This window comes from Podarcis pityusensis, assembly GCF_964106645.2.
Source record: "Podarcis pityusensis genome assembly, chromosome: 8".
In the NCBI taxonomy this organism is placed as follows: Eukaryota; Metazoa; Chordata; class Lepidosauria; order Squamata; family Lacertidae; genus Podarcis; species Podarcis pityusensis.
The window spans coordinates 48,877,767-48,896,017 of record NC_138033.1 but is presented as its reverse complement, the minus strand read 5'-3'; the positions used below and the strand labels follow the sequence as shown (position 1 = coordinate 48,896,017).

The 18,251-nt window shown below is 46.4% G+C and overlaps 1 protein-coding gene across 1 annotated transcript in view; it reads right to left on the bottom strand.

Annotated features, from left to right (window-relative positions):
- Window positions 1-318: 318 nt before the first annotated feature.
- Window positions 319-18,251, bottom strand: part of JPH3 (junctophilin 3) — an 84,079-nt gene continuing 66,146 nt past the window's right edge. The window contains exons 4-5 of the mRNA XM_081017786.1: window positions 11,009-11,916; window positions 319-1,950 (exon numbers count right to left, since the gene is read on the bottom strand). Coding sequence (XP_080873912.1) covers window positions 1,870-1,950; window positions 11,009-11,916 — 989 coding nt within the window. The 3' untranslated portion in view covers window positions 319-1,869. The remainder of the gene's footprint in view (window positions 1,951-11,008; window positions 11,917-18,251) is intronic.

Below are 18,251 nucleotides of genomic sequence, written 5' to 3'. Positions count from 1 at the left end.
TCACTACAAAGTGGACGAGAGGGGCAGTCAAGTCATCACGTGTGAAACCTGGTCAAACGGATCAGCGGGTCCAGGTTGATTGGTAGGAAGAAAGGGTTGTTTTCCAGGTTGCCTTCCCTCCTCACCAGCCCGGGGCTGTTTTCTTCCACATGAGGCAGGGCTGAGCCAACACTAGGCTCTCTTTGGGATGATGGTGGCCTGATCAGGGGTACTGCATCTTTAATGAACAATGCATATTTTCAGTGAGTTACCAGGGGAAGGAGAACGAAAAAAGAAACCAAACCAAACAAGGAAGTGAAGAAAGAAGAACAAGGCAGGCATCTTACAAAGATGTTTTGAACCATACCAAAATTAAGTGATACATAGAGGAGGAAAAAACAAACAAACAAAATATAAAAAGAGCATTTACGTACTCGGAGGCTGCTGTTGTCAATGATGTTTTTTTTGTTTTTGTTTTTTGTACAGGGATATGTCGGAAGCCGGAATATACATCCTGCGGACAAAGTGCAAAAATATTACATGCTCAGAGGCCAAGCATGACATCTGGAAATGGCCCATGGCAAGATGGAACAGGAACCCCCCAGCACACCCCATTCCTCGCCAGCAGCAGGGAGGAGCTGCTCTCCCTCGGCCACATCTGCACACCTGCCAGGGAAGGGTCCTCAAGCAAACCTCCTGACAAGCGCACCTTGTGGGAACAGTTGAGGCCAACAGCCAGGTGCGGCTGCGATTCATGATGGAAGACGGAAAGCAAGAGAGTTTCTCCTTTAACACCACTGCATTCCAGCACAGCAGGAGAGTGGCCTCTAGCAGGCTGGACCCAATGAAGACTGGGGTTCCAGCGGATAGCTGGGCAAAAAAACCAAACCCTAGGAGAACTTTGGTCATCTTAAAAATCTTTCTGGGTCAAGTTTTAACACATGCCAGAAACGACGTTTGTGACTGAGAAGTTTCTGAAGCACTGGGTGAGACTGGTAATTTTCCTAAATTATAGGTACAGGATTTTACCTGAGCCAAGACATCTTTTCAGTTCCATGTGTCTATGTGCAACTTTTATAAATTTGGTATTGTGACTTCTTAAGTTCTTAATAATGATTTTGGGTGGGATCCTCAGAGGAGCGTTTTGGAATTTAGGGGCCTCTAGAGCTTAAGACCCATTCCTTTTTAACATATTAAATACTTTTATTAGGGTGGAATTTGTTCCTGTCTTAAGCAGGCATCATTCAGTTCAGATTTCCCTTTTCTGAACAAAGTGGAAAAAAGATTGGTTAATAACTTTTTGCTAAGTGGCAAAAACTACTTAGGTGTTTCCTCTCAACTTCCCAATATGTGCAGATCCCAGAGTTTAGACTTTTATTGAGTGATGAGCACATAATTTGATAACCATGCTGACCTGGGCCAGCCATTTCACACAACGCGGCTATCCCAGGGCACAGCTCTGGATTTCCCCTATGATCCAGCAGCGAGAGGACCCTCCCTCCCAGAGTCATGCAGCTGACATGAACGCCTTTCCCACCATCCATGAAGATTTGCTGAGTAATTACACTGAGGAGCCCCCATCCTGCCTAGCGCTGGGGAGGAGTGGAGTGCTGGTACCATTCTGCCATGCCACACAGCATACGTGTTATACAAGCAAAGAATTTTGGCTAAAATCCAAAAAACATTACCCAGGAAAAAAAGGCAAACTGTGAGTGATACTCAATCTTGTTGTTCATCTGTGAAAAGACTTGGAAGTTGTCGCAGGACAGTTCAAAAAGATGCCATCTTTCCCATGGTTTTTTGTTTTTGTCATTCGCTTCATCATCCCCCATTCGTACATCTTTTTATTATTATTAATCTGTTAATTTTTGCAAACAAGACAGTCTCGAGTTAGATGAAAAAGTTAATAAACAAAATGGCGACTCCAATGTTTAACAAGATCACCATGACTACCAGGATTGGAGCTGAGCCCTGTAGGAAAAGAAAAAGAAGAAAGGAATTATTTAACGGCATCAAAGAGCAACACTTGCATGATCAGTTTGGGGACTGGGGCAAGGGAAGCCGATTGGTCTGATGTGTAGGAACTGGCAACACAAACTTTGCTTCGCGACAGTGGGTGGCTCCAAAGGTTAACCTGTCCACACACTGTGGCAGCCTTTCCTTTTCACCTGCTTCTCCTGACCTTCAGCTGGGCTGCCAGAAGCTGAACCCGTCGCATGGCTGTCAACAACACAGACTGAAGTTGGCACTGACCCGATCTTAATATTCCATCAAACCCTTGGCTTTTCAGACTGTGTGAGACTGGAGCCAGTCTGCGCAGAGTTCAGCCTGTACTGCCGCCTTCTCATATACCTCTCAGACTGTCGCCTACCAGAGTTTCCCCTCTTGCTTCAGGGGAGGAGGAGACACACATTTTCCAGATGGAGGTTTTCATCCTCCTCATTCTCAAAAGTAGCATTTTTGCCCCACACCAGCCCTGTGGTGTAGTATAGGCTTAAATGCAGGTTTCATTGTCTTGCAATTCCTGTCCATGGTACCACTCCATGTGGAGGGAGCCATTTGTAAATGCTCATTAGCCCATGTGCCACAAAACGCTGCATAGTTAGGGACCTTGTGTGTCTGACACTTAAATGTCACCATTTCCCTGTGGAACATCCTCATGAGCAAGGGTCTTTGGGGCCTCTGGAGTAATGGAAAATCTGAGGCCTTCCACAAGTAGTTGGACTCCACTCTCAGCAGCCAACATGGCTAATGGTCAGGAATGATGGGAGATGGAGTCCAGCAATACCTGGAGGCCACAGGTGCCCTATCCCAGGCCTAGAGATGGACTCACCAAGCCAAACTTTAATTGCTGAGTTTAATTGGCTTCAATTGTGGACCAGATAGAAGCAGTCCATGGACCAAGATCTGTCAACTTCTAAAATTGCAGGATTATTTATAATGTCTTGTTTGTTTTCAATAGCAAACACAAAGGACACCTATTCTGGGTGCAGTTGGGTGCTTGTGCATCTAAGGATACAGAAGACATTAAAAAGTCTTTGCCTTGCTATGCAGAGGCATTTAAAAAACTCTTTGGTGACAGGAGCGGGGAAATAATCTGCTCCTCCAGTACCAAGAGGAAGATTCATTCTGTCTCTTGGCAAGGAAGAGAGAGACAACCAGTCCTGTCACAGGCAAAGGAAAGGGCTTTCTCTTCAATGGATAGAAAAGGCCTTTGCTGTTGCATAGCAACAAGGTGAAAGAAAGCTAGCCAATCAAAGGGAGAGGTTCCACATGACCCACCTCTTCCTCTTCACACCCCTGCCACCTGCCTCCCATATACCTAGCAGACAGGTACTTGCTTTTGGAAGGTTTATAAACAAATCCCTTTCAAGGCCACTCTAGCCAGTAAATCAGAAGCACTTGAATTTAATCTAATCCTAGTGTCTTGAAATCCAGGACAGTTACCAAAAGTGAGTGAATTCTAAAAGGGGAGCCTTGAACAAGATGTGGATCAAACCATCACAGCTTCACAGGAAACAAATCATGTACTCTCCAACTCTCTCTGTTTAGCTGGGACAGACCTTGTTTCCTGGTCTCTCTCCATGGTGCTGATTTTTGCCTTTGGGCAATTGCCTTGCTAAAATGCTGCCTATGAAATTTTGCTAGGGCCAGTCATGCTTCATGGTTGAACTTCCTCTCCAGGATTTCTAGAAGTTAAAATCTCCACCTGAAGGTGGGAACGGAAGGTTGGAGGTGTCTTGTCTCTAGAAACTGCATTGTATGTAAACGCACTTGCATGCACACACTTCTGCTTCAGGGAAGCTTATTTTGAATGGCTGTCATCAGATTATAAAGCAAATACTGTCTTGCTTTCTGAAACAGGGTAGGGTAGGAAGGCTATTACCAAGGGAAGGGTTGTAGGGGAAGATTGCCTTCAGCAATATGACTGGGTTGTTAGAAGAGGGTGTGATGGGTGGGGAGCTTCAAGCCTAGTGGTCAAATGCTGGCCCTCAGGATTCACTATCTGGCCCTCAGGACTCTTCCCAGGTGACACCCTTCTCCATGCTGCTCTGCACCCTCCTTCAGTGCTTTTATCAGGCTGGAAGATAGCCTTGAATGGGGATAATGCCTCTTGCTTGCCTGGGTGGAGGAGCCTGCATGCATGTTTGGAAACCTCTAATGTGTTTGTTTGTTTGTTTGTTTGCTTGCTTGTTTGTTTGTTTTGCATGCCTGGAATGCAGCTTGCTTTACAGGTTGTAAGTTCATTTGGGTTGCCTTTGACAAGATAAAGCAACTAACAAATTTAATAAATGAATAAAAATATAAAGTAGGAGTTGCACAAATTGCTCCACTTTCTCACCCCTCTGGTCCTGGTCCTCAAAAGAGGATGTGGCCCTCTGTATATGAAATAAAGATTTACACAGCAAACCCTAGCACTAAAACAGTGGCATTACTCTGAATAGGCAGTAGTGCCTAGTGAGGAGGCACAAGTGGATGAGCCCCTTGTTTCAGCCGATGGCAGCCTGTCGTTCTCTTTCCCGCTAGCTGCTCCTCTGCCTCTCCTAGCTCCCCCAGGAGAAATGCAGCCACTGCTCCAAAAGGAAATGGCTCAGCCTTTGGAAAGACACCAGGCGGCTTTGGCCGGGGTCTGGAAGGCTGCCTAATATTCATAACTAATCTGATAAAAAGCTTTGCGATTGCCTCCGCCTTCGCTCCCTCCGCCCCTGAGGCTTTTTTCTTGAGCTCTGCCAGTAAGCCCAGCAGTTGAACTTTTATGTCTGGGTTTCTCATTGGGCGGCTCTTGGCACCACACCCCCAACCCCTGCGCCTGCCCTCCCTGTGCTGCAGGGGGAGGGAAGTGCCCCATCCCAGGGAAAGCCCTCTCCTGCCCCCAGGCTGGCAAGAGGCCCCTTCCACCCACAATAACTCAAGTGACATTTCGTAAGGCTCACCTGAACGGCAGCAAAAACACGTTCAGAACCCAGAGTTGACTTGTTTGGCTTTTGAGCATTTTCAAATGCCACTTTTGATATTTCACTCTGTGGGCAACTTTTTAAAACTCACAACTTGTCAGCAGAATGGAAAGGCAATAATGTCAAAGGTCAAGTTGTCATATTTGATATTTTGGGTACCTTCCCCTTTCTAAAACACCCCACCTCCCAACAACAGTGTCCATACTTAAGAATAGTGGGGGAGGGCTGAGAAAGTCAAACCAGGACAAAATAAACTGAAAACTGTGCAGGGAAAAAAATCCCATCGGGAGATGCTGTGTTGACACTTCCTCTCTATCCCTCCATCCCTACTCTTCCTTTCAAACATTTCTAGCTTATGTTTTGAAAAGGCAATCATACAGAGCTGATGTTCCTTGGTGTAAGGCTGACACATTTCTCAAAACAGCACCATGCTATAGATCATAACATAACTCTTATTACTAAAAATTACAGATTTACACAGCCAGTACTAGCACCAAAGGTGAGTTACCCTAGAAAAGGAGCCTCGTGACAAGGCCCACCACTTGTTTTTTTAGTGAATCTGCACTACAGACTAAGCCAGTTTAACATTCTTTCACCCCAGAGGATCCTGGGAACTAAAGTTCAATGAGCCTACAGTACTCTGGCTTCTATGAGGGAAGGCATTCATGGTATAAACTGGTATTTTTGTAGTGCAGATAGGTTAGGCCCTCTGTCTGATATGACATGCAGTGGTCAACCAATGTGCTTAACAGGACTATCAGTGTTCTTGACTTTGCAACTGGGCTTTTAGTGTTTTTATTGGTAATGAATTTTTGAAGCAGTATTGTACTTAGAAGGCCAATCTGTGAACGGCCTCAGCAAGATACAGATTTATAGTATCTAAATGTAAAAGCAAGCAAGCAAAAACAAAACCCTAGAAACTGGGAGGGAATGGAAACTGCTTCCCACTCCTTGAGTGAGCCAAATTATCTCCCACTCAGACTTGGGATCTGAGGAAAGGAATGTTCATATTATTCCCAGAATTTCCAAGGCCAGCTTCATTTGCACAGAATAACCCTGTTCAGTTGCCTTCAGAAATGCTCAAGAGTTTTGAGTTTATTAAAAATTTACTTGGGGAAATGTAAAGCTAATTGTTGGTGGTGACAGACACAAGGTAAATGAGGGCAAACGCTTCAACTATATCAAAAGCCTTCTCAGATCAAAAGAGTTGTGACAAGGACACTGCTAAGGAGTAACATTATCCCAGCTGCTGCAGGCAGTTTTATATATGTAGTTTTATAAAAGAGGAGGCTGCCTGGCAATGATTAGATGGAAATCAGTGTTGTGTCTGGTCTTCAGTTTGTTCACTGACAAGAGTCTGGGAGCATCAATTTATCTTCCCCCTCTCCACTCCTTATTCCAGAAGCAGACTGTCATCCCTCACCTGTTATAAGTGATAGGAAGAACTTTGGACCGAAAAGGAAGAAGAGCTCAGGTCCCATCATGGTCCTGAACAAGGTCATTCCCTGAGTAGCACAAGCCCTTCCCTCCCTCTGTCTGCTTTCCAAGCTATTCTAGGAACATATAAAATACAGACATCACACGGCTCAGGTGGCTCTCTGTGCCAACATCTGCCTCTCAAGCCACAACCCACTGACCACACACAAAGTTTCTTCACATCATACACCGCTGCCTCACAGCACATAAACTACAGAACTCACTCCCAGAGGCATACTTAGGCTCACTTGCACTCCTGGCAAGGAGATGTATCGCCACCCTCACATCCCTTGCACCCTTGGCAATCGCCAGCTCTCTCTGTCTTTCTCTGAGAGGTTTTGCACCCCCGGGGCCTCTTGTAGGAGGCAGCAGTGGCCACCAGCTGAGATGGATTTAAAAGAGGACTGGACAAATTCATGGAGGAGAAGGGTAGCAGCCGCTACTAGTCATGATGACCATGCTCTGCCTCCACAGCTGGAGGCAGCAATGGTTCAAAACACCAGTTGCTGGAGACCATGGGAGGGAGCAGTGGCCAACCAAATGCCAGTGGGAAACCCATTGTGAAAACAGGACACTGGACAGAAAAACAGGATGCCTTGGCCTGATCCAGCAGGCTCTCCTGATGTCCTTATGAAGTAGCTACAAGAAGCACCATCCATTCTTAAGGATGCTGGCTGACCATTCCATTGTTAGGCAAAGTGCTTTTTAATAGGCCAGAAGGCTCAGTTAAGGCCACATCATGGGAGCTAAAGGTTAGGAGATTGTCTCCTGATCACTGAGGGGAACCTCTATGTATTTCTGAATGGTAAACAGACAACAACCAATTTACATGCGTCCAATTGACACGAGACCACAACTGCAACCACGTGCATTGCAGTGACCCAGAAGTGGCAGGAAAAGGAGGCAGAATGGGGCGTAACATGGGTGGGGCACGTAATGGGGCAGAATGGGGTAGGGAGGGCGTATGCATGCTCCGTCATCATGCACGATGACCTGGAAATAATACAAGCCCCGTTGCCTGCACCTACCCCAGGATGTGGGGAAGGTGCTATTCCTCCAGCTAACAGTCAAAGGGGTGTGTGGGTGTGGGTGTGTGCAAGAGAGAGAGAGAGAGAGATGGGGTAATTTGGCTGGTTTTGGATGCGAAAGAGAGCTGAGTTTTTCCAGCTGGAGTTAGATGAAACTGGGATTTCAGTTTGGAGGGCTGCCCAAATTGTGCTTAGCAGAACCGGCCTTTTCAACTGCACTTAGGATTTGCTTGTACACACATATTTGCAAATACAGCAAACATTGTGAGTATGCCTGAAGTCACCAGTGTTCTCTCATCCCAAGGAAACTCAACCCTGCCATGCCACTCCTAGAACTTCTTGCACCACTTGCAGAATTGAAGTGCAAATGAGACTGCAGATCAGGCCTATTTGCCACTCCAGGATGCATGTCAGGGAGGAGTAACCCAGTACACAAAGGAAACTGGTGACGAGACAGAATTCAGCTTATGATGGGGCTGTCTGGCAGTGGGTTATTTTTAGAACACACTGCCCCACATACCTGACCTCAGATCTGCTTGGAGTTATTCTGGATGGGTCAAAAATAGACCTGTGTTCCTTTGTGGTAACAGCACCCTCCTTTTTAAAATACATGCACACACAGAAAGAGATTACAGTGGTACCACGGGTTAAGAACTTAATTCGTTCTGGAGGTCGATTCTTAACCTGAAACTGTTCTTAACCTGAGGTACCACTTTAGCTAATGGGGCCTCCCGCTGCCACCGGAGCACAATTTCTGTTCTCATCCTGAAGCAAAGATTCTTAACCCGAGGTACTATTTCTGGGTTAGCGGAGTCTGTAACCTGAAGCATATGTAACCTGAAGCGTATGTAACCCGAGGTACCACTGTAATCTAATCAAGAGTTCTGTTTGTTTTGAAAGACAGCCTACTTTAAAGTACTGTTGGATACTGCAGAACAACAGCACATCTATGCTACAAGCTGCCTGCGGCGTCTTCCACACCAGATATTCAGTGTGGGGTTGCTGAGCTTCATTGACAAGCTTCGTTTTACAAGGCTATCCACATAACACCATCGTCCAATAATTGACATTCTGTATGTTTGCTGGCATCCCACCATAGTTTCTCAGACTGTGCACACGTCATGCATTAAAAACACATCCCCCACTGCTCCCCTGGATACTGTAGTTGACCCTTCGTAGAACTATCACTCCCAGCAGCCATAGTGAACCACAGCACCCAGGATTTTGGGGGTGTTTTAAATGTGCTTTAAATGTGGCTGTAGACTGCAGAAAGTTTGATTTCTTTTTAGAAAAAAATGAAAGAGTATTGTAAGCCTCCATAGGTGCAGATACCCTTAGGGCTAGTGTCCCATTTTTTTGGTGGGGTTCTGACATAGGCAGTGGTGTGTAAGCAAAGTGACTGCATCAGCCCAGTACACATTTGTTATAATATTTGTGGTGATGGCCTATTTTTGGTTTTACTTATCTTTTAATTACTGCTAAAACTTATTTATCACTTTAGCAACTTTAGAGGGTGTGTGTGTGTGCGTGTGTATTACACCATAATGCTACAGCTTCGTAGCATTGCGGTGCTATAGTGCTAGACCTCTCTATCCTTTTTTTCCTTAAAGGCAGAGCAGTGTTTTTACCTTTTAAAAGATTGATTAAAGCAGGATAATAAAGCAGCACCCACCCCAACGGATAGAGGGAATTTGTGCTGAGCTGCAACCAGCACCACCCATATCAGCCATATCACACCTCACTACAGCGGACAGAACACAACAAGATGTTCACACAGAGGAAGCGCAATACTCCCCATAGTGTGGGAAGTCAGCTGCAATTTGCTCGTAGCTTATTAACAGAAGGGTGGCGACTAAGTAGCCCTAGGAGCCACCCATCTGGAAGCAACCTCAGTGGGTGGAAAGTTGAGTGGGAAATTTTGATTCAGTGTGTCAAAATTATCCTGGCACAAGACAGAAGCATCCATTCGTTGTACTAGCCTCAAAAATGCAGTCCTGGTGTCCAGGTTTTTTTTTTTTAAATTACCGTATTTTTCGCTCTATAACACGCACCCGACCATAACACGTACGTAGTTTTTAGAGGAGGAAAATCCGTAGGCATGCCACCCGTAGGCATTTCCTCCATAACACGCACAGACATTTCCCGTTACTTTTTAGGAGGAAAAAAGTGAGTGTTATGGTGCAAAAAATACGGTAAGTGCAGAGAATGTGTGCATGTGTGTGCACACACACTCACTAGATGCGTAAATGGCTGAGTACTCTGCACACGTGTGGGAAATAAATCTGTCCTTAAATTTTTGTGAGCCTCTGCTTGTTACACCTAACAACTAGAGACATCACCCACCATGTTGCTCCCCTGTAATATGCATAATCTATCGCTTTACCCCCCTGTTATAACAACTTCACTGGCTACAGTTCGTTTCCAGGCACTTTTCAAAGTGCTGGTTAGCACCAATTAAGCCCTATATTGCATGGGACGAAGCTACCTGAAATATTGTATCTCCCTTTCAGAACCTGCTCAGGTGCTGAGATCACAGAATCATAGAAATGTAGAGCTGGAAGGGACGCTAGGATCAGCTAGTCCAACCCCCTGCAATAAAGGAATATGTAATTGTCCCATACGGAAATTGAACCTGCAACCTTGGTGTTATTAGCACCATGCCAAAGGGATTAAGAAGCTTGAGCCAGATGCCTGAAGTTGAAAAGGCAAGGGTTCTGCAGATAGGAGCACCTTCTCTCAGTCTCATCCACATCGGAGATATGGTTGGTGGTGACAGGAGAGAGAGCCTTTCTGTGGCTGCTTCTGTATTGTGGAATCCCTTCTCAAGAGAGGTTAGATTGGCTCCCTCCTTGCTATCTTTCCACAAAGAAAGACCTTCCTATTTAGACAGGCCTTTGGGAACTAGCTGTGGACTAGATGTTGATTTCTGGGCTGTTTTCAGGACATCTGGTATTTTAATGCTGGTTCTAAATGTGTTCCATTCCGTTTTCAACTAAAAGTAAAGGTAAAGGACCCCTGACAGTTAAGTCCAGTCACAAATGACTTTGGGGTTGCGACGCTCATCTCGCTTTACTGGCTGAAAGAGCCAGCGTTTGTCCACGGACAGTTTTTCCGGGTCATGTGGCCAGCATGACTAAGCCGCTTTTGGCGAAACCAGAGCAGCACACAGAAATGTCGTTTACCTTCCCGCAGTAGTGGTACCTATTTATTTACTTGCATTTTTGGCATGCTTTCAAACTGCTAGGTTGGCAGGAGCTGGGACCGAGCAACAGGAGCTCACCCTGTCATGGGGATTCGAACCGCCGACCTTCTGATCGGCAAGCCCAAGAGGCTCAGTGGTTTAGACCACAGCGCCACCCGCGTCCCTATTTTTTTCAACTAGTTTTCAACTAGTTTGTTTTTATTACTTTGCATTCTGCAATAATGTTGTTAAAATGTGAGCTACCTTGAATTCCAGTTTGGGGGGAAAGCGGGGTGTAAATACACTCAACAACCACCATGTTGCCCATTTCCCCCACTGAAGAGATCACACTTACACAATATACATATCTATTTAAATATTCCACTTACCGCACCGGATTTGAGCTCATCCCCATTCTCCTCCTCCGATTCTAGTGCAACAGGTAAGGATTTCTGTGGTGGGGAGCAGGTTAAGTCCCACCTCAATAGCCGGGGTTCCCCCTTGTCCCCAAACCTCAGACTTTCTAGTTTCTGCACTGTTGGCTCGGCAGAAGGCCCTGGCCTGAAGTTCTCCTTGTTTTGGGACTTAGACCTCAGTCTTTGGACTCCAAAGCCCCGGTCTTCCCCGTGGTGGTCCTCCGCGAGGCTCCTGCTGGGGCCCATTTTGCTATAATGTCTTTTTTGGGAGTGTATTTCTTGCATATAAGAATCCATCCTCATGAGAGGCTTCATCTCCATCTCGTAGTTGCTCAGCTTCTCCTCGTCCAGCTCCAGGAGCTTGTTGCTCCCTGAGCCGTGGTGGTGGGGTCGGTGGTGAGTCCATGAAACCGTGGCCGGGGGGTCTGTCCACCTCTCCCGCTGTTTGTGGTTGGAGGCCGCGTGCTTGTGCCCGCCGCTTCGGCCCCGGTAGTCTTCGGAGGAGCCCGGCTGGCCACTGCGCAAGGCCCCGCCCCTCACGCCGTGTGCCCTGCCCTCCTTGTCTTCGCCCCAGCTGTTGGGCCTCATATAGTCCCTGCCACGTCCCTCCAGCAACATTTGGATCTCCCCGCCCCTCTCTTCGTCCATGCACACCTGCCTGGAGAAGTGGGTGCTCTTGTTTCTACAGGAGGGACCCAGAGGTGGGGTGGAGGAGGGGCTGGCGGGAAAGCTCTGCAGGGGGCTGTCGTCGGGGGTGAGGTCCGAAGGCGTCGTTCCTTTCCTGTAGAGCTCTGGGCTTTCTTGCTGGAGCGGTGTCCCTGTCGAAAGGACCTCGATGTCGTCGCTTGAATTCTGCCTCTTTGGCCTCTGACACTCAAGTCCTGGAAGGAGACGGAGAAAAGGTGCACACAAGAGTCAGCCATTGCTTATTTGTTTTGTTATTACATTTATATCCCACGTTTCCTCCAAGGAGCTCAAGGGGGCATACATAGCCCTCCCTCTCCCCATTTTATCCTCACAAACCCCTGCAAAGTAAGTTACACTAAGAAACAGGAATTGACCCAGATCCCCCAGTGAGCTTCATGGTGAAGTAGGGATTTGAACTCAGATCTCCGAGGCATTTGTCTGACACTCTAACTGCTACGCCACTCTGGCTCTCTCAGCTCTCTCAGGGCCTTAGGCACGCTCTCTGGTATTTAAGGGAGAAACATATGGCCCAAAATTCCCAGAAATAAATTGCTGGAAAATACCTCACACTGCACAAGAGATCATACTTTGCCTTTCACGCCAACTTTACCGCCTCTCTTGGGTCTTGCTCAGACCCATCCAGTACAACTGCATGGCCACACTAATTGCACACTGCTAGTGCAACTAGCCACATGGAAGTAACACCGCATTGCTATTGGCCACCCATATGACCACCTGCACATTTTATTTATGTATTAAATTTATATGCTGCTCTTCATCCGAGGACTGCAGGGAGACTTACACATGAATCAAGCCTCAGCAACACCAATCAAGACCTGAATTTTGTGCAAGTGCTACCATGGGGGTTCTGCAGGCAAGCAGTTACTGTAGTCAACAATAATAGCACCCTGTTGCCAAAGATCTGGCTTGTTAGCGCAGATCCACATGGAAAATTCAACCCACTTCTTCAGCTTTTCCGTCTGTCAGCAAACATTCTAACAGCTTCGCTCCCTGAGCATTTGGAATGTTTGTGGACATTCTGTGAGATCACCCCAGTGCAGCATCACTCCCTGGTGAGAATCAAAGGCTTCACTGACACAAAGGCAATACAGTTCCTCATATTTTGAAACACCAGCACCAGCATTTCCAGTTAAGTCCTCATTTCCCTCTCTCTCCCTCTAATCTTGTGTTCAGATAAGCCCCACTAATATCAATTGGATATATGCAGGTATAACCGTACGTAGCTCCTTTCCATTTTGTTATCGATTTGCTGAAGTTTGCAGCCTAAGGGCTTGGGGCAGATAATGCAAGAAGGGCTCCAGTTTTTATCTACTCAATTTCTTCCTGAGCAAGATCCTCTCCGCTTGGCGTGTTTGCATTTTTTGTAAATGCATGCAATAGTGGGATGTGTATTAAAATCCCTCCTAAGTGCATCAGAAACAAACTCCATTGCAAACAGAATTCTGCAGCCTAGTCTGGAAGCTGATAAAAAATGTATTAGATAAAAAGTCTTTTTGAGAGATTATGTTTAAAGAGAAGAAGTCCCCTGGCAACTGGAGAGGTAGATAGCAAACAGCTCGGGGTTGCAGGAGGCCTCTGGGGCTCAGAGAGGCCTGCTAAAGCGCTCAGATCTCTGATACCCAGATTGTAGTTCTGTGTGGAAGCGATAACCCCGGAGGGATGTTGATGTCAGAACGGCCTATCCTCCAAAGACAGGCTTGTTCCCCTTGCCGGATTTGCTAGCTGACTTGTGGAATAAATGGAGGAAGACGACATAAACATCTTCTCAGGGCCATGGGTGAAAAAGCCAGGGCTCAGTGTCAGCCATTATCACATCTTGTGGAATTGAATTCCATAAGTATTCATACCATATTTGCAGTGTGCATTTGTGGTACTGAGACTTCTTTTAAAAACCGAGAAACTCAGTGTCCTTTGAGGCACTGGTGGACAGGAGCAGCCATGGAAACACCCACCACAGCCCCTCATCATTGCAAGCGTGCCTGTACAGAGTGCAAGGAAGCACTTTGAACAGACATGTGCTAAAGCGGGAAATGGATAAATAAACTATAGAACAGTTATCCCCCGGGTCTGAGCCCTCTGGCTCAGAACAGACCAGCCATCAGATTTTGATTATTTTTCTTAATGAGATGATTAAATGGTGGAACCTTCATGAACTCACTTTCGGGAGGGGGGAAGACTGCAGGCCATTTTTGCAAAGGGAGTGAGGGGAACCCTGATTTTCTGCCCACCAGAGGAACCTATAAACATGAATCAGATCACTAGTCTATCTAGCTCTATATTGTCAACCCAGACTGGGCAGTTTCAGGCAGTATTTTCTGCCTGGAGATGTCTGGAGATTGATCATGAGATCTTTTGAATGCAAAGCATACGCTCTACTATACTGAGTTATGGCCGTTTTCTAAGCAGAAGTAGGAAAAACAGAAGCCGTCAGCTGAGATTTCCCCATGGGTCAGATAATTTACAGGACTGGCAGGGTAGCCTTCCTAAGTCACTGCTACTGAGAGGGGGTGGGGGAAGTGGGAATGAGCTCTGAAAAAGGACAAGAAGCTAGCAAAGTGAATCATCACTTGTCAAATTCTCAATACCCTAATATAAGGGCGATGAGTAACCTCCAATTTAAATCTCTCTTTTTTAAAAAAAAAATGTTAGCAAAAGACTTCTAATGAGGGTGCAGAGCACTGGAACTGGGTGCCTTGACATGAACACACATTAATTAATGTGCTGTTTAATGACTGCATCTTAGACTTATATCTCTTCTCCCATCCCTCCTGTCCTTTGCCCTACACAGAAAGACACACGCAGCCAAGCCAAACCCTTGTGCATTAAAATCTGGGGTGGCTCCTCCACATCCAGTTATTCGGTCCCAGCTCCTGCCAACCTAGCAGTTTGAAAGCATGCAGTGCAAGCATGCAGTCCCACTCCAGCGGGAAGGTAAACACCGTTTCTGTGTGCTGCTCTGGTTTTGCCAGAAGCGACTTAGTCATGCTGGCCACATGACCCAGAAAAACTGTCTGCAGAAGCAGACAAACGCTGGCTCCCTCGGCCTGTAAAGCAAGATGAGGGCTGCAACCCCAGAGTTGTTCGCGACTGGACTTAACTGTCAGGGTTCCCTTTACCTTTACCTTTACCTTTACCTGCTCTTCTCAAGAATAATCACATGACGGGCAACCAGACCTCCAGGGCTGACCTGAAGTCTCCAACTTTGTCTGGTCCCCTCCAGGTAGCAAAGGGAGAGTTTGAATATCCAGGTGGGAAAGACCACCCTTAGAAGATGATGAAGAAGAAGAAGAAGAAGAAGAAGAAGAAGAATACTGTGTATGCAGCTTGCAAGCTTAACCCCTGTAGGAGCCAGCTGCAAATTATTGAACGGACCTCCCCCCCCCTTCCTAATTAACCTCCATTACCAGGGCTCAGTAGTGGTAGGGAGCACAGAGGAAGAATCTCCAGGGTGCCCATGTGACGGTCTCGTCCCAGTATACATGAAGGAGCATCTCCACCCCCATTGTTCAGTCCGGACATTGAGGTCCAGCTCCAAGGGCCTTCTGGCGGTTCCCTCGCTGAGAGAAGTGAGGTTACAGGGAACCAGGCAGAGGGCCTTCTTGGTAGTGGCGCCTGCCCTGTGGAATGCCCTCCCATCAGATGTCAAGGAGATAAACAACTATCTGACTTTTAGAAGACATATGAAGGCAGCCATGTTTAGGAAAGCTTTTAATGTTTGATGTTTTATTGTGTTTTTAATATTCTGTTGGGAGCCGCCCAGATTGGCTGGGGAAACCCAGCCAGATGGGAGGGGTATAAATAATATATTATTGTTATCATCATCATCACCAAAGGGCTACCCCTAAAATCTCATGGTCACAAGGCAACCTCCAATTTAATTTTTATAATAACCCTGACAAATTCCTTACCCCAGCAGGCAAAATTTTGCACAGAACATCACACAGCGCTATAGGCCCTGAAGGGCACTGGATGCTTTCAACTCTGCTTGTAAATGGAGCCAGCCCTCCTCCTAAAGTGTTGCTGGCTGAGCAGGAAGGTACTGTTTTTCTGCTTCTGGCACTGCACAGTGTTACACAGAGCAAAAGCACAGGCCTGCTCTCCCATGTAATGTAATGAAAAAGATGCGGGGAGCGGTGTCTGTCTGTGTCTCTTTGCGTCATCTTCATCGGTGGTGCCTTTTCTTGTGTGATGGTTTGGTAATGAATGAGGAGAGAGCAGGGAGAGGTGGGGAAGCACCATACTGGTAGACAGGAACATAGGAAGCAGCTGCCATATCATGAGACGGAACTTTAGGCCACCTAACTCAGTATTGTGTGCACTGACTGACAGCAGCAGTTCTGCAAGGGTTTTCTCCCAGCCCTGCCTGAAGTTGCCGGGTGTTGGACTGGGACCATCTCCATGCAAAGCAGGTGCTCTTCCACAGATCCACAGCCCTTCCCGTGGGATAGAACCAGCAGCAACACCAAATGCAACGTTCTGTGTTTGCTTCTATTTTGTCCCATCGCCACATTTGCTGTCTGAATTGTTTTGATGGGGTTGTTTGGGTTAAGGGGTAAAAGCGACAAGGCCACTTCAGTGGTGGTCCCAAAGTTACAGTCCCCTGGCTTCCTTCTTTGCTGGTTTTTAGGCTTCTTTTAAAGACCTTACTATTTTCAACAGGCTTTTAGGTTGCGTTTTTAAGTGTGTGCCACTTTGAAATGTTATTAGATTCTTAGGCTGCCTTTTCGTTTGTGATTCAATTGATTGCTTTCTATGCTTTTAATTTTATCCAGCCCTTTCATCGAATTATAGAGTAGGAAAGGACCACAAGGGTCATCTGGTCCAATGCCCTGCTACTGGATTGTTTTGTGTGATTTGTCTTCAGAAAATGTGTATATGCGGTAGTGGCAGCCGCAGCAATAATACCAAAAACAGCAGCTTGGTCCCAAGTTGAGCTATCTGTGAAAGCAAGCACACCTTGACTGATTGCGTTTCTACAGGGATATGGGCATGTTTTGTACTGAAACAAGGGTGGGCATCCAGACCTGGCTGGCAGGTCAGAGCCTTACCTTTCCCACCTCCCACAGGCAAACTTTGACCTGGCCACCCACCTGTCAATCACCTGAGAGCACAAAGAGATCAGGTGATTCATTTCCCTTTACCTGCACGATTTGAAATAAAACCACTTGGGCAAAAGGCAGAAGGTTTCATGAGCTGCCCACAAGCCCCACTTTCAACAGGGAGCTGCATCTTCCTCTGCTCCACATCTGATGTCAGAAATTTATTTTATTTATTAAATTTATAGCCTGCTTTCCCTTCCAAAGGAGCCCAGGGCAGCAAACATCAAAATGCTAAAACAGGCCAATTTAAAATAAAATAAAAAGAGATTCAAATCTATCTAAAAGGATTTAAAACACAGAAAAAACATTTAGAAGCAATGGCATATCCTCACAGATACACATTTCATGGTTGTTATGGCCAGTATCTATTGGCCATCAAATGCCTGGGGAAATGTTTTTGGATTTCTCCTGAAAGTCAGTAATGGGGGAGATAGATGCACCTCACCAGGAAGGCCATTCCACAAATGGGGAACCACCACCAAGAAGGCCCTGCCATGAGTAAACTCCAGCTGGGCAGCAGCCAGAGGCAGCACTGGGATCCCTAGGATGTTGGAGGATATGGGCTGATCCACACTTACCTTTCCCCCTGTGCCTTTCAGGCACAGGTCTGCACTTTAAAGCTCCATGTCTGCGCTCTATTTTTTCACCTCAGAGCTTTCACAGCAAAAGCCCGCTCTTTAAAGCTGAAGCGCAACAAAGAACAATTCAAGATTCCCATGGATTGCTGTTTGCTCTGATTCAGAGGTAAAGAGAGCTCAGACATGGAGCTTTAAAGTGCGGAAGAAAGATAAGTGCATACCCTCCAACATTTCTCCGATGAAAATAGGAATGTTCCATAATGATAATTTTACTATTTATACCCCACACATCTTACTGGGTTGCCTCAGCCACTCTGGGCAGCTTCCAACATAAATAGAAACATAATAAAACATTAAACTTTAAAAAAAACACTTCCCTATACAGGATTGCCTTCAGATGTCTCAAGGGTCAGATAACTCTATACCCTTCTAACATTTCTCCAATGAAAATAGGGACATCCTAAGGAAAAGTGAGTCTTTCCTGGATCAAATCAGAAACCAGGACAGCTTCTCTAAATCAGGGATGTGCCTGGAAAACAGGGACGCTTGGAGGGTCTGTAAGTGTGGGCTTATGCACTAAGTGTTGCACCCAACAAAGTCCTACTCAAGCAGACCCACTGAAAGGAATGAGCCTAAATCCATCATGCCCATTAATTTCAATGGGTCTACTCCGAGTAGGACGGGCACTGGATGCAACCCTTCACCAGGATCTTGATTGTGTAAGACCAAGGTGGTTGTGAATCGTGGCCCGGAGGAAAGAAATGGCGGCTCAGGGAGTCCGAAGGAGATGGAGCAGAAGCCCTGGCTCAGCAGGCGAGCGAGCAAGAGTGC